The following is a 13,350-nucleotide window of genomic DNA, read 5'->3' as shown; positions in this document are numbered from 1 at the left end:
AATTAAGAGGGTATTGAATTGATAAAGTAGACTAAATTATCAGATGAAACTAATGGGAATTTATTGCAGTGCCAAGACAGCCTCCTTGACCAACAGAATCACCACCAAAACAAGTTCTTGGAAGACTGGAGCAGCTTTTGACATCAGCAAATCCTCCCAGCATCAGAAAGCTTAAGTGTTTAACTTGCAAAATATAGCTAACGATTATCTCTTTTTGGGAAAAAAATGACTGACTTTTTTCACATAAACACCAGCTTGATTAACTTATTAGCTTCCTTTCAAATAATTATAGTCAACTATTCGATATACAATGGGCACCATTACAAACTCTCTATTTCCCACTGTGCAGTGATTCTGGTACTACACATATTCCATGTTGTGATAGGTGCAGGAAAACTATCTGGGCCCATTAAACAAAGAGCTAACTTCAGTGCAGTTTCCCTCTCCCCTGGTGCAGGCACTCAAGAGAAACACTATAAAGAACAGCTATTTTGGAAAAAGGGAATGGCAGGGAGAATGCCTTCAGGAAAGCTACATTTTTATAAATCACATATATTAGTTAAAAAGACAAAAAGAGGTATAAAACATTTTATATAAATTATACAAAAATACATAGGTAACCCTTTGAAGTTTAAAAACTGCTGGTAAACCACCAAATAGCTTTTTTCTTAAGGATACAGAGGACTGCCTGGGATATGGGTAACCATTGACTGCAAATGGCATTGAGGTGAACTTTAGGATCTGCATGACGTGACTCGCGTGCACCAACTTTCAATCCCAAAGAGGTGACAATTTTATCTATTTTCTCTTTGTCTCTATGGAAAAAAAAACAGCAGCAGAACGATATGTAACAAGCATCTACAGTATTTGATTGTGATAATCAGAATATTTCAAGCATCTTCATCTCTGCAAAAAGCATGTGAAAAGGATTCAAAGAGAACATTGGGACTTCTCCTACCTTTTCAGAACAGCTTCATATAGACTCCAGATGTTGTCCAACACCAATTGCACAAACAGAGGTTTCTTTCCTTTTGACTAGAAGAGCACACAAAATATTTAGGAGAGTGAATAAACATTACACAGCCGATAGCTTAGCATTGATCAGTTTCACAATGAATAGTCCTGCATGATTAAACGATCAACCTCTACAAATAGTGTTTAAAACCAGTCATATTAGATTAAATCTACTGTTAATCTGTCTGTATATAATGTGAGGTAAATCAACAGCCCTAATCAAATTTGGATGGAGTAAGTTATTGGACCACATGCCCTCAAAAAAGTCAAAGGACAAAGGTTTAATTTTTAATAAGAGAGAGAGAGAGACTTATCAGTACTGATCATGCCTGTCCTGAGTCTGGGTATCAGCTACTTTATAAGTCTTAATTCTCATTTGTACAGACAGAAGAAAAACTATACTAAATGAAGAGGGAGAGAAACTGCTCTGCTCTCCAAAGTTTAATAGTGGAAATACTTCATACAAGGGAATGGAAGATTCCCAGCCATGGTTTTTAAAAGCTAAAGATACCATATTCACTCCATGAAGCAATGGAGTGACTACTGAGGCAATAATCTCTAGTCCTGGAGGGCACGTTTATGATGCCCTCCTGAAGCAAAACTGCTCTAGAACTGGAAGAATCCACAGATAGCACAGAACTGCCTTAGTGGCTCCTACACACTCTTCCTCTCCCACCAGCTCTCACCCTTCTCTCTAGAGGCATGGCTTGCATCTCTGTTCCCTGACACCTGGCTGCTGGTATGCCCCGTATGTTGGGCATGGAAATGAGGCATGTAGGAAGTGGTATGCTGGCTCTAAGATACCTAAGTTCTTTTGTGCAAGAGGAATCCCTCCAATAGCCAGACTCACCACCAATCTCCTGAGGCAAATCTGCCCCAATGACTGAGAGGCTATTAATTCTATTTATGAAATATTAATTACAAAAATATTGAGGTCAGAATTTTCATACCATACTCAGAGGAACGGAATTAGAGAATATCAGGCTTCAGGTCAAATAATGTATTACCTATGGATATTTGACAGAAAACCTTATAATTTCTTTTCAACAAAGATCAAAAGGTCAACAAGGAGCTTCACAGTAACATGTATCTCAGCAATATTACCTGGTCACCCTTCATTATCTTCTTTGCCTTCGTATTTAGATAATAATCTCCCCACAAGGTCTTCAAAAGTACTGCATGTTTGATCCCAATCTTTTGGCTATACAGTTTTGCAAAATGCTCAATGCTAAAAGAAAGAAAAATCTATCTTGATACAAATTTGTACGCACAACATTACACTTATCAACATAAGTATGTGTCACCTTTTTGGATATTCACATCTAAGTAGTCTTGCATCCTTATTTCACCCCCACAATTTCTACTGTTTTCTTTTTAGTTCAAGGCACTTAATTTTAAAAGTAACAATATTTAATGTACATCTCTTATTAGTTTGAACTTTTTTTTTTTTTTACATAAAGACGAACTTGAAGTCTGAATCTTATCCTAACTAAAGTAACTGATGTTTATATAATGTCATTGCACATGACATTATATGTGGGGGAGGGATAGCTCAGTGGTCTGAGCATTGGCCTGCTAAACCCAAGGTTCTGAGTTCAATCCTTGAGGGAGCCACTTAGGGATCTAGGGCAAAACAGTACTGGTCCTGCTAGTGAAGGCAGGGGGCTGGACTCGATGACCCTTCGGGGTCCCTTCCAGTTCTAGGAGATAAGTATATCTCCATTAAATTTAAATTTACAACATTAATCATATTAAGTAAGGAATTTCAAATTCATTCTGTGGAGAGGACCAAGTTAGGTTTTTTAATTAGGGTCTGTGGCCAGAATTGCAAAGATAAAACCTAAAGCCACGCTAGGATTATGATATGCTACTGATTATATATACAGAAAAAAGAAAGATCGCCTATCCACAACTCCCAGTGACTTTGCCAATATTTATAGATACAATTATAACAAATCTATTACCTGCTGTAACTACTCCAAAAATGCCTCCTAACTCCCATACAAATCAATATCAAGGGAAAAATAAAGAAATTAAATAAAACCCTAACACCTGCACAATGGTTCCTCACATGGTTCCAACAGCAAGGGAGAATAAATGGGCTTTATAGTGGACACTGAAAGACAACAAATGCAGGCTATTTCAGACCAACGGAAGAGAGAGAGTTCTAAAAACCCCTCGCTAAGAACACTACCAGCAATTCCCTTTCTTTTACACTGTGAGGTCTCCAACTTGAGCTCCTCTGCTCATCATGACTGCAGTACAGTAATATCAAAAGGGAAAAGAGGCACTCTTTCAGACTGGTAGATCTTAAGATGTTAACCCTAAACTCCCACTCAGAAATCAATCAATAGCTACTACAGACCATAGATCACCTGAGTGATATACTCATGGGAAGATTTACATAAATCTTGTTAAGCTGTGTCAGCCATAAAATGAAAACATCTCCCTTTAAGTATAGATTTCATGATCATATATTCTTCAACATTGCTTTTGGAACTTATTATGGAATATGTTTCCAAATTTTTAGAATACACAATTTTTAGAATTCAAAAACTGTCTGGCCATACAAAAATGCATTCATGGAAAATGGCCAAAGGCAAAGTATGCCATGTTTTATAAAATAAAAACTTTTTACCTGACACTTTTGGAAGTTTTTCTTGGTATTTGTGTGACTTAATTATCCAGTATATTCAAACAAGAAGGATATATCTATTTTGAGTCAAACAAGTCTTGCTAATTGACTTCTAATTTGATTCACTGTACACAAAAAAGCTATCTTTTCAATCCAAAAGGATTTATCTTTAAACAGTAAGAAGGGAGAGAGAAATAATCATTGTAAAACATTTCTTTCTACATATTGTAATTTGTACATTATCACTTGTAAAGAGAGGAAATAAAAGTAAGACTTTATACAGAGAGGAGAGACAGACAGATATATACATGTGTATCAGATTAGGGCAATAATATTTAGACCACACTTGTATATGATAATCTATCTTCGGAACCTGTAAAGTCTTCTAGTTAGGTCTTCACACTCCTAACGAAAGACATTAATAACCTGTCCAAGTCAGCGACATATAAATTATGCCTCTGAAAAAATTTCAAAAATGTACTTTTTTTTATCAGCTTACCCTAAGGCTTTGGAAGGGAAAAAACCCTCATGATTTGTTGTATGTCAGCGACTGCTGTATACAGATTTACTGCATCCTTTCAACACCTGGACTTGATGAGAAAAGCAGATGCACCATTCACAGCACTGGATCTGGCTAACGCTATATAATGACTTCATTTACTCTACCATGAAAACATGGAATCTCCTTAGGAATAGTACTACAAAACATTATAACAGTCAGAACCTGTCTTGATTAAGGCAAATGCTTCATTGATTCACATTTCACCAGATGGTCATGCTGGCAGCCTGGACAGATCCTCCTGAGATTAATTAAGAAGAAAATGCTCCTTTTTTCATTTAAAGGAACTTCTACCACTGCCATCACTAAATCAGACGATACCAGCTACTTTAAAAAAAAAAAAAGTAAGTCCCTTCGACCAAATAGTTTTCATCCAACTTTAGCAAAAACATTAAAGCATTTTTCTGATGACATAGGAAAAAAAGATACAGAATAAGCAGCATCAGGAAACTACTACAGACAACACCATCACTGTTCTGTTTCAGCTGTAGGAAGCTGTATACTTCAGAAAATAGAGTAACAGAAGCTATTCTATTACTTATATACAGATTCAAGAAAGAAAACAGTTGACTTAAGTCAAATAAGATTCCAACATGAGACTCATGAGCTCCAGGAGTGCTGCCTTGGCTGAGATACTGTCCTGTACATGAAGAACCCAAAATAATACAATTTACTAAGAATTTCAAGTCTTAAAAAGGAAAGAAAAAGCTTCTACATTTGAGTAATCCATCAAATTAACCTGGGGGGAATCTTAACATTGAGTTGTATTGTCTTTTGCAAACAAACTTGGACCTATTTTCAAACTTTTTCTTATGTCTGTATTGTACTGCCATATTATAATCAAAAAGCTTTTCTATCCTCTCTCGCACACCAAGGTATCAAATGCACAAATGAGCTCAGGTCATATTCTTAAAATCCTTTTACCATGGGAAGCTTAAACAACAATAAATCAGCTTGTGATTATTTATTTAGATTTCAGTCTTTCATAAACTTTACATTTTAAGCTCTGGGCACCCCAGCTTATATTTTAAACACACAAGAACCAGCCCATAGCAGATACAAAGAAACATTTAAGTAAAAACAGACCAACACAACTCCCTACCTTACCACACTTAATCACCAGTTATGTGACCAATAAAGCTTAAAAACCCATCTAACTTTCTACTATACAGAAATACTATTTTGTTACCGCTACATATCAAACATTAACTGATTTGAAACAAAAGCAAAACAAAAAACCCATATGCAAAGTCAGTGTCCAAGAAAAAATATTTGAGAGCTCATTATGCATTGCAGCTCCAATCTCAATCAGTGCCCTTTCCATCCAATGTAGCCTTAAAAATTCCCACAAATGATTGTTATGAACACTTTCCCATCATGTCAAATAAACTTTCTTCTAAACCATTGTCTGTATATGAATCAAACCTACATCAAGAATGATATATGACAAGTGCTCCCTGAAAGTATATCAGGGAGTTTTCACCTGTGTCAAAATCTCAAGATTGAGGTCCTCCCATATTCTTTTAATCTAGTTCTTTGTGTTAGAAAAATAAATATATTTTCTGACATGTTTGCATACAAACCATCTGCAATGGAACTATCGGGGAACAGAAGTGACAAAAAAAGAAGTCAGCAAATCAGACCATATATAGCATCACTTTTACCAAAAAGCATTACATTTACTCAACATTGACGAACAAGATATGTTCATCTTTCCATTTAATAAGGAAGTTGTAGTGACTTTATGATCACAGTCAGCTTCAAAAAAGCGGCTACATAATTTACGAGATATAAGCAAACGTTCTAGTTATGAACATAATTTGACTGCATCTATCATCACGCAGTCACTGCTAGGATGTTACAATTGTATATGCACCCTCAACCAAAATTATCTCTCCCACACGCCTACTACTGCAGAAACTAGAAAGAAAAGGTAAGTGACAGACACACCTCAAACTTCCGAGGGCTACCTTCTCATCTCTGCTTATGTTTAAAAAAAATTGCTAAGACTGAGAATCTAGTTCTCCCACCTTCAAATATTATAACTAATTTCATCTTGAACCTAAACTGCATTGCAACTGTTTTAGCTGAACCTTTCCAGGATGAAGGAGTCAGACTAGGTAGAGAGAAGAGGCATAACACCAGAATCCTAGCATTAAACACTGGAATTGCAGTACTATTACTAAAACAGTTACTTCCACTGTATAGTGAGTGTTAGAGGGATACTGTCAGATTAAAAATAATGGACAAATTCCTCCCAGTGTGGCCAGCACAACCTTAGACTGTTTAGAACTGAAAGCATTTTTAAAATCTAATTTTCTTTGCACCATTTATACTATTAGTTTATTCCTTAAGTACTATTCTGAGTAGATAATGAAACTAAAGCAGTCAATTTTGCTTTCAGATTCTTACGCACTGGCATAAAGCTGTTGTGTTTGGGTTACAAATTTCACAGGGAAATAGTTAAATCCAAACAAAAGACCAATTTTAACTTTTTTTTTTAAAGAAACATTAAAATTTAATTTTGTCAAATCATCAATAAAAAATATAAAATTTGAACCTAAATTAATGGGCTGTATCCCTTTAAGCACATGTTAAAGACAAAGACAAGCACTCCACCTTGTGGTAAACAATCAAAATGTTTACAAATCTTTATTACAACCTACCTACACTTTCTGAAACAAAAAGCTAAAGAGAGGCACTTAAAATAAGAACGTAAGCAAAGAAATTTTAAAAAATATGCCCTTAATAATACACTATGAAATATGGAATTCTGTTTTCCATAGCTGTTTTATGCTTGATTTCTTATGATTTAATGTAATATCTCTGCCATCGCTGTGTAACTGATGTGCAAATATCTGCCGAAATACAAAAAAAACTTCATAGAAAGTCACAAGAAAACCAAAATGAAATGTGTGTCCATGCAGAAACCTAAAAGAAAGATAGCAACTAAACATCATAGTATAAGAAAATAGTTTTGGAAGAACATAAAGTCCTTGAAACTGTAACGGGCAAGAACCAAAACTGTGATTTATTTCAAGAATATGAATCGAAACTTCGGAAAAAAAAAAGACTATTCAACTTTCACATGCAACTGGATGTACAGGAAAATGCAAAATGGTTTTCTCTAAAAAGTATTTAAACCAATTCAGAAGATTTTTCAGCTGCCTTAGTATTAAATATGATAAATGACACTTTAATGAAATCCTACACTTATTTACTTACCCAAAGCCCCAGCCATCAATTGCACTGGCAAATACCACATTCCCCTGGTCTGGTGAGAAATACAGATGTGAATCATCAGTATCTTCCAAGCCAGCACTCCAGTCATAAACTTGATCTCCATGTACAGAATCTGAAATCCCTTGAGTTTCTGTTTCTCTCTCAGCTCTTTCTTCTAGGACTTTGGAGGTGAAAAGAGCTCCAGTGATTGCATTAACCTAGGAAGCATATGTAAGACCACAGAAAATTATAGTTAGTGCTCTAAAAAACTCTGCAACCAACCTGTGAAATCTTTTCACAAAGAAGATTTCAATTATCTAATCATAGGACTGTTGCTTAAACATCCAAAGGCAGCTTGCTTAAGCTTAGCAAAGAAGTTAATATATAGACATTGCGAATGAAATCCTGGCCCCACTGAAGTCAATGGGAGTTGTCCCATTGACTTCAGTGGGGCCAGGATTTCACTCCATGTCTGTAATACTTCACAAATCATATCTAGTCTTAATGGGATTTAGTCCTCGGCTTTTAAAAAAAAAAGTATCCTTTTTCACAATGAGAAATGGTGAATTATTATTTTCAATAAGTAAAATAAATAAAAACAGAAAGTAGGATATGACATATAGGGAAAAAAACTACATTTACAGCTATCTCAAACCATTAAATATTTAAAGACAACTATTAACAATTCCAACCCTAAATCAGGCACTCAGTATTTCTGAGATTAGAAATACAGTATTATTTCTACCTCCAAAGAACTCTCACAATACATAGTAAACATAGGTTTTAAAAACAGTATATATCTATCAAATCTCTGAAATGTGTCACAAACACTGTGAGAAAGCCTCCCGCTGGCTTGTAGAGAAGAACTCAGTATTCTTTTCAGAGCTGTGTACATTATAAATGCCCAGAAGGGTAAAGAGGAATAGCTATTAAATAATCTTATGTTTTCTTAAAAAGGTTTAATTAAAATAGACACAACAGTGCATGACTAGCAGAAGGCAGGGAAAACTGGTTACATTTAAAATAATGTAAAAATAAAAAGGGGCAGGAAGTGCAGCATCCCTCAACAAGAGCACTAAGAAAAAGGGGGGAAAACTGCAAAATGTGTTATCTTAATGTTGCACTGTAAAGCCTCATACCTGTTCTAAGATATTCTTAAGGTGAGAATATGCTTCCTGAGGAGTTAACTTGAGCTCCACAATCAAACGATCAATTTTATTAATCACCAAAACCGGACGGATATTTTCTAGCCATGCCTGTCGCAGAACTGCTTGAGTCTAGTAGGGAAAAGAAAATGTTAAAAAAGGCGTGAAACAGTTAAGGAAACCCTAACATCACAAAATTAATACTTACAATGTTAAAGAGAAAGCCATTTAGTTTAGAAGCAAAATTTAAATAAATACATTATCGACTTCTGGTTCTAAATATCTGTGGCTTGTACACCAAAATACATGGAGTTAGTTATTACAGAAATATGCCACAGAAAGCATTTTCATAGCAATATAGATTTTAAAAACATTTCTTACCAAAAAAAAAAAAAAAAACACCTTATAATCATAGGAGGATAAATATACTAGAGATGTTATTTTGGATATTTTAGTATATTTAAAGAGCAAAATTAAGAAAAATATGTAACTTTAAAAAAAAAAAATCTATACTTCCCTTTACTTCTCTCTCTTCTGTGTAATAATATTCCATTGCCAGTGAGAGCATGCACTTGCATCTCCAACACCAAGGCAACAGCATCTCAACCACATATTCACGAACACGTTCTATGGTTAATCTCTCAATCACTCAGCAGTAAATCAGACTTCACATGCAACACACAATTTATTAAAAGAGCGTAACATTTTACAGAACTTCTGACCATTGGTTTGTAGGTCTCTTCTGTTTAATGTATTTAAAACACCTAAACAGTAACATTTTTGTCTATTCTCTCAGCTCCATCCTTTCTCAATCAATTTTTTTAATATCACCTGTGGACAGACTCCTTCCACAGCATCCAGCACTATGATACAACCATCACAGAGTCGGACGGCAGTTGATACTTCTGAAGAGAAATCCACATGCCCTGGGGAGTCTATCAGATTAATGAGATACTCCTGATCACCTAGAATCAAACAGCAATTTACTTTTAAGTACACAAAGTGACGGTTATAAAAGTTTCTATGTCCATCACTTAGCTATAGACATTAATAATAGTATGGACACCAGGAGCCTGATTGTCAAACACATTTAGACAACTAATAACATAGATAGTGGAATTTTCAAAAGTGCCTAAGCAGGTTAGGCACTTAATTCCTAAGGATTCCTGCTTAGGTGCTTTTCCAAATCACAACTGATGCCTAGCTACATCTTTAGGCATCAAATACCTTTGAAAATCTGGCCCTACCTAGCTTTAGCTATAGCTAAAATGCCAGACAACCATATTAAAATCTGTGTTTAAAAGACACTAAGAATAGCTCACCACGAAAGTCAATCCTTTACTCTTAAAAGATAAATTGTTGCAGTATCACTTAAGGTAGAAGTTACACTTATTTAAAACTATAAAAAAAAAAAGGAAGAATTTTTTTAAATCTATGTTCATCATTTGTTCATTTTTGCACTCTACTCAGCTTAGAAATGACAATATGGTCTAGTCAGTTTCCATTTCTAATTTTCATGTATAGTCACAAAGTTAAAATGTTGTGTCTGCAAACACTGGAGGGGAATGTTTCTTTAATAATAGTTGAAAGAAGTTTTCCTCAGCTTAAAAACAAACCGGCCCAGCCTACCAGGGTGCTTACCCTGGCAAGCCGCACGCCAAAGGTTGCTGACCTCTGGCTTAAACAAACAAGAAAAATTCACACTCTAAGACAGTCGCTCCAGCATAAGATGTGTCTCTGAGGACAACATCCAAGTATGCAACAAAATTAGTTAGGCAATACTCCTAGATAAGCCAAGAGAGACTGACAACAGCCTCAACACCACTTAAAACAAGATGTGTTAGCCAGGAATCTTCAAATTTTTTGACTTACCAAGGCATGATGGTTTATCTATCACTTTTACTCCTGAACAATATTTATTGTACTTTGAAAGAATAAACATAATTAGTTTCAATGGCTTTTAGCTGTTTCTTCTTCATATACTATGACTTAATTAAAGGAATTTCCTAACCAGTTTTTTAGCTTGGCCAAAATTGTAGAAATGTGTTTAGGACAGAATAGATTGTGTATTTTGATAAAAAGTGATGTATATTAACTATTATTGCAATTATAATTAATGGAACAAAAATTATACTCTGTAACTGAGTCAGGAGAGTTGGTACTGCAGTATGTAAAGATAAACACAAGTAGAGATCACTTATGGGGATAAGCTGCACTCCTGATATCCCAAATTTAAAACTCAATTTCCCTTATTGAAAACTGTTGTTTTTAAAGTAACTTTTAAAAAGACAAGTTTGAGCCAGAACCCTAAATGTTCAATTATTACAAATCATAAAATTACCAACATTTCAAAATTCTGCAGTAGGCTAGCAGCAAATTCATATATTCTTCTTCATTAGTTTTGTGAGTTAGATACATCGAGATTCTTTAAATTTCATATGAAACTGTAATCTTAAAGCTTGTTTTCTGTAACAGATCCACAAAGTCTCACAATGCTCAAACCAACTGATACAGGATGGCTGGCCCTTTAAGGGGACTGGAACCCTGCCTTACCTGAGACTGATCGGCTACCTTCCAACTGATACTGACATCACTATAATTAGATGATTATAAAAGCCAGCTACTGGGTTAGGTGAGCAACTGGAAGTAGATGGGCCCCCATGGCGAGCCCTAGAGCTGCAATGACAGAGACAAGAAGAAAGGCCTCTAGACCCCTGAAGCCTGCTTTGGTCAGGGAAATAGCTTCACGAGTTTTAGGTGTGAAGAATAAAGATGTGCCCAGAAGGAGGAGCCTGAACAGACTGGGGGCATGGCATTAGTCCTTCCTGGGCTAGGGGAAACACTCCAGGAGCCTCACACCAACATACATGGAAAGTATTTTATTTCTTTCATAGCTAGTCTTTTCAAAATGGATAATCTAAGCACAAGTGAGCCAATTCCCCAACACCTTAACGAAATGGTTAAACTGAAACTAGAAAGATGAAGAAAGAATAATCACAGTCTGGAATTTCTCTGTTTGTCATTCAAAAATAAGTAAATACAACAGTCTCCCACTTTCCCCAGAAAAGTTATCTTGTTTTACAGAGACACCAGTAAATACCTCATGGAGACACTGAAAGCTCAGTTTAAAACTGCTCCCTAACTGAATAGGAAATTAAAGTGGAGAGTTCAACATTTCTATTTTCAAAACATCACAAATATTCATGAAAAAGATGCATGCAGTTTTATAAAAATCTAACCAATTATGTGTTAAGGAAGCAATAAAAGAATTAATCTACGTGTCACCACAAAAAAGCTAAAGTGCATATAGTGAAAAAAATTAAAAGGCAATTCTATTCAAGCATAAAGCTAGCCATGTCTTCCAATGCTTGCATACCCCCCAGTGCCCTCAACTACTCTATAATCACAATGTAAGTGAAACAGAAAGGCATACACATAGGTTATTAGTGCACATGTGTATTTATTTACTCTCTCAGAGTTAGCCCTATTATATCAGCTTGGTAGAAATCTACTCTGCCCGATCGCTCCTATACTTAAAGATGATTAAATAAAAGGTAGCATGAAAACTGAAGTTCCAGTCATCCACAGAACATGATAACAGAGGAAGAAACTTCCCAAATACTGCTCCAACCAACATGCTTCCACCATGTAGGAATGGAAAGGACACTTAATTTCCACATGATTCTTCTTGGAATACTCAACAATTCACTTGTAAAGCAGATTCCAAGATGAAGAAAGATGTGCTGCACAATGGTCATATGATATATCATCATTCATAAATGTCTACATCTGGCTCATTTAGGCCTTGATCCTTCAAAGATTTTCTCACATCCTGAACTTTAAGCACAAGTGGGTCCCATGGAATTCATGAATGCATGTGTACCACATAGAAGTAAAGCTGTGGTTTTGTTTTTTAATTAGAATGATTAAAACACACAAAGGTGCAAAATGTAAATCTCTGCAGAACCAAGGCCTAAGGGAGAGCTCCAGGAGACAGCTGCAGAAAAAACTTCAAAGTGATAATTAATAGAAGGAAAAGCAAAGAAAACAAATCTCGATACTCTGCACACTTTTGTGTAGCATCTCTACCTTACCTTTTCCAAAGTGCAGTGATATAGCACTAGATTTCATAGTAATTCCTCGGATCTGCTCATCTTCTCTACTGTCTAGATATCTCAGCTAAAATGAAAGACCACAAAAAGAATGATAAATTTGTATACTGCTATTTTCCTAAGCTATTCTTTTAAATGTGAAAGGGTATGTCCAGAAAAAAAAAATTATAGGAACTCTTTAAAACTCCCCTCATTAATTATATTAGATTATAACTGTACCTTTCCTGCCAATCGATTGGAGATTATTCCATTGCTAGATATCAGACAGTCAGCTAGAGTGGTTTTGCCTTTAAAGAAAAATAAGTGACTTTGTTTAAATACACACACACCAATGAGTTATCAAACTTGATATTGCTACATGCTAGTAACTATCAAACAGGCACATGGGTTTCTTTAAAATATTAATAAAAATACTTTATTAAAAACCAGCCATAGGTTACTCAACATCACCCACATCTGCCTCTCACAAGATATGACTCTCTTCTCCATCTCCACAAAAAGCATGCAACCTTAATTGTGACCAAAGATTATGTTGAAACAACAACAAAAACCCCACCATAACTGGTAATTACAACATGGAAATAAAGATTAACCACTAACATTAAACAATAACCTCCCAAAACAATAAACACTATTTCAAATTATTTCCACTTAAACACCAAA

At 35.3% G+C, this 13,350-nt stretch overlaps 1 protein-coding gene across 2 annotated transcripts in view; it reads right to left on the bottom strand.

Moving 5' to 3' along the window:
• Positions 1-13,350, bottom strand: part of EFL1 (elongation factor like GTPase 1) — a 157,620-nt gene that overhangs the window by 141,760 nt on the left and 2,510 nt on the right. Inside the window, exons 3-10 of one of the 2 annotated variants that reach the window (XM_050967801.1) lie at positions 12,907-12,974; positions 12,670-12,754; positions 9,407-9,540; positions 8,570-8,707; positions 7,434-7,648; positions 2,119-2,242; positions 959-1,035; positions 679-815 (exon numbers count right to left, since the gene is read on the bottom strand). In XM_050967801.1, coding sequence (XP_050823758.1) covers positions 679-815; positions 959-1,035; positions 2,119-2,242; positions 7,434-7,648; positions 8,570-8,707; positions 9,407-9,540; positions 12,670-12,754; positions 12,907-12,974 — 978 coding nt within the window. The remainder of the gene's footprint in view (positions 1-678; positions 816-958; positions 1,036-2,118; positions 2,243-7,433; positions 7,649-8,569; positions 8,708-9,406; positions 9,541-12,669; positions 12,755-12,906; positions 12,975-13,350) is intronic. The other variant, XM_050967802.1, reaches the window with a different exon arrangement.

This window comes from Gopherus flavomarginatus, chromosome 9 (genome assembly GCF_025201925.1).
Source record: "Gopherus flavomarginatus isolate rGopFla2 chromosome 9, rGopFla2.mat.asm, whole genome shotgun sequence".
NCBI lineage: Eukaryota > Metazoa > Chordata > Testudines > Testudinidae > Gopherus > Gopherus flavomarginatus.
Note: the sequence above shows the minus strand (reverse complement) of the source record. Positions and strands in the feature narration are given on the sequence as shown.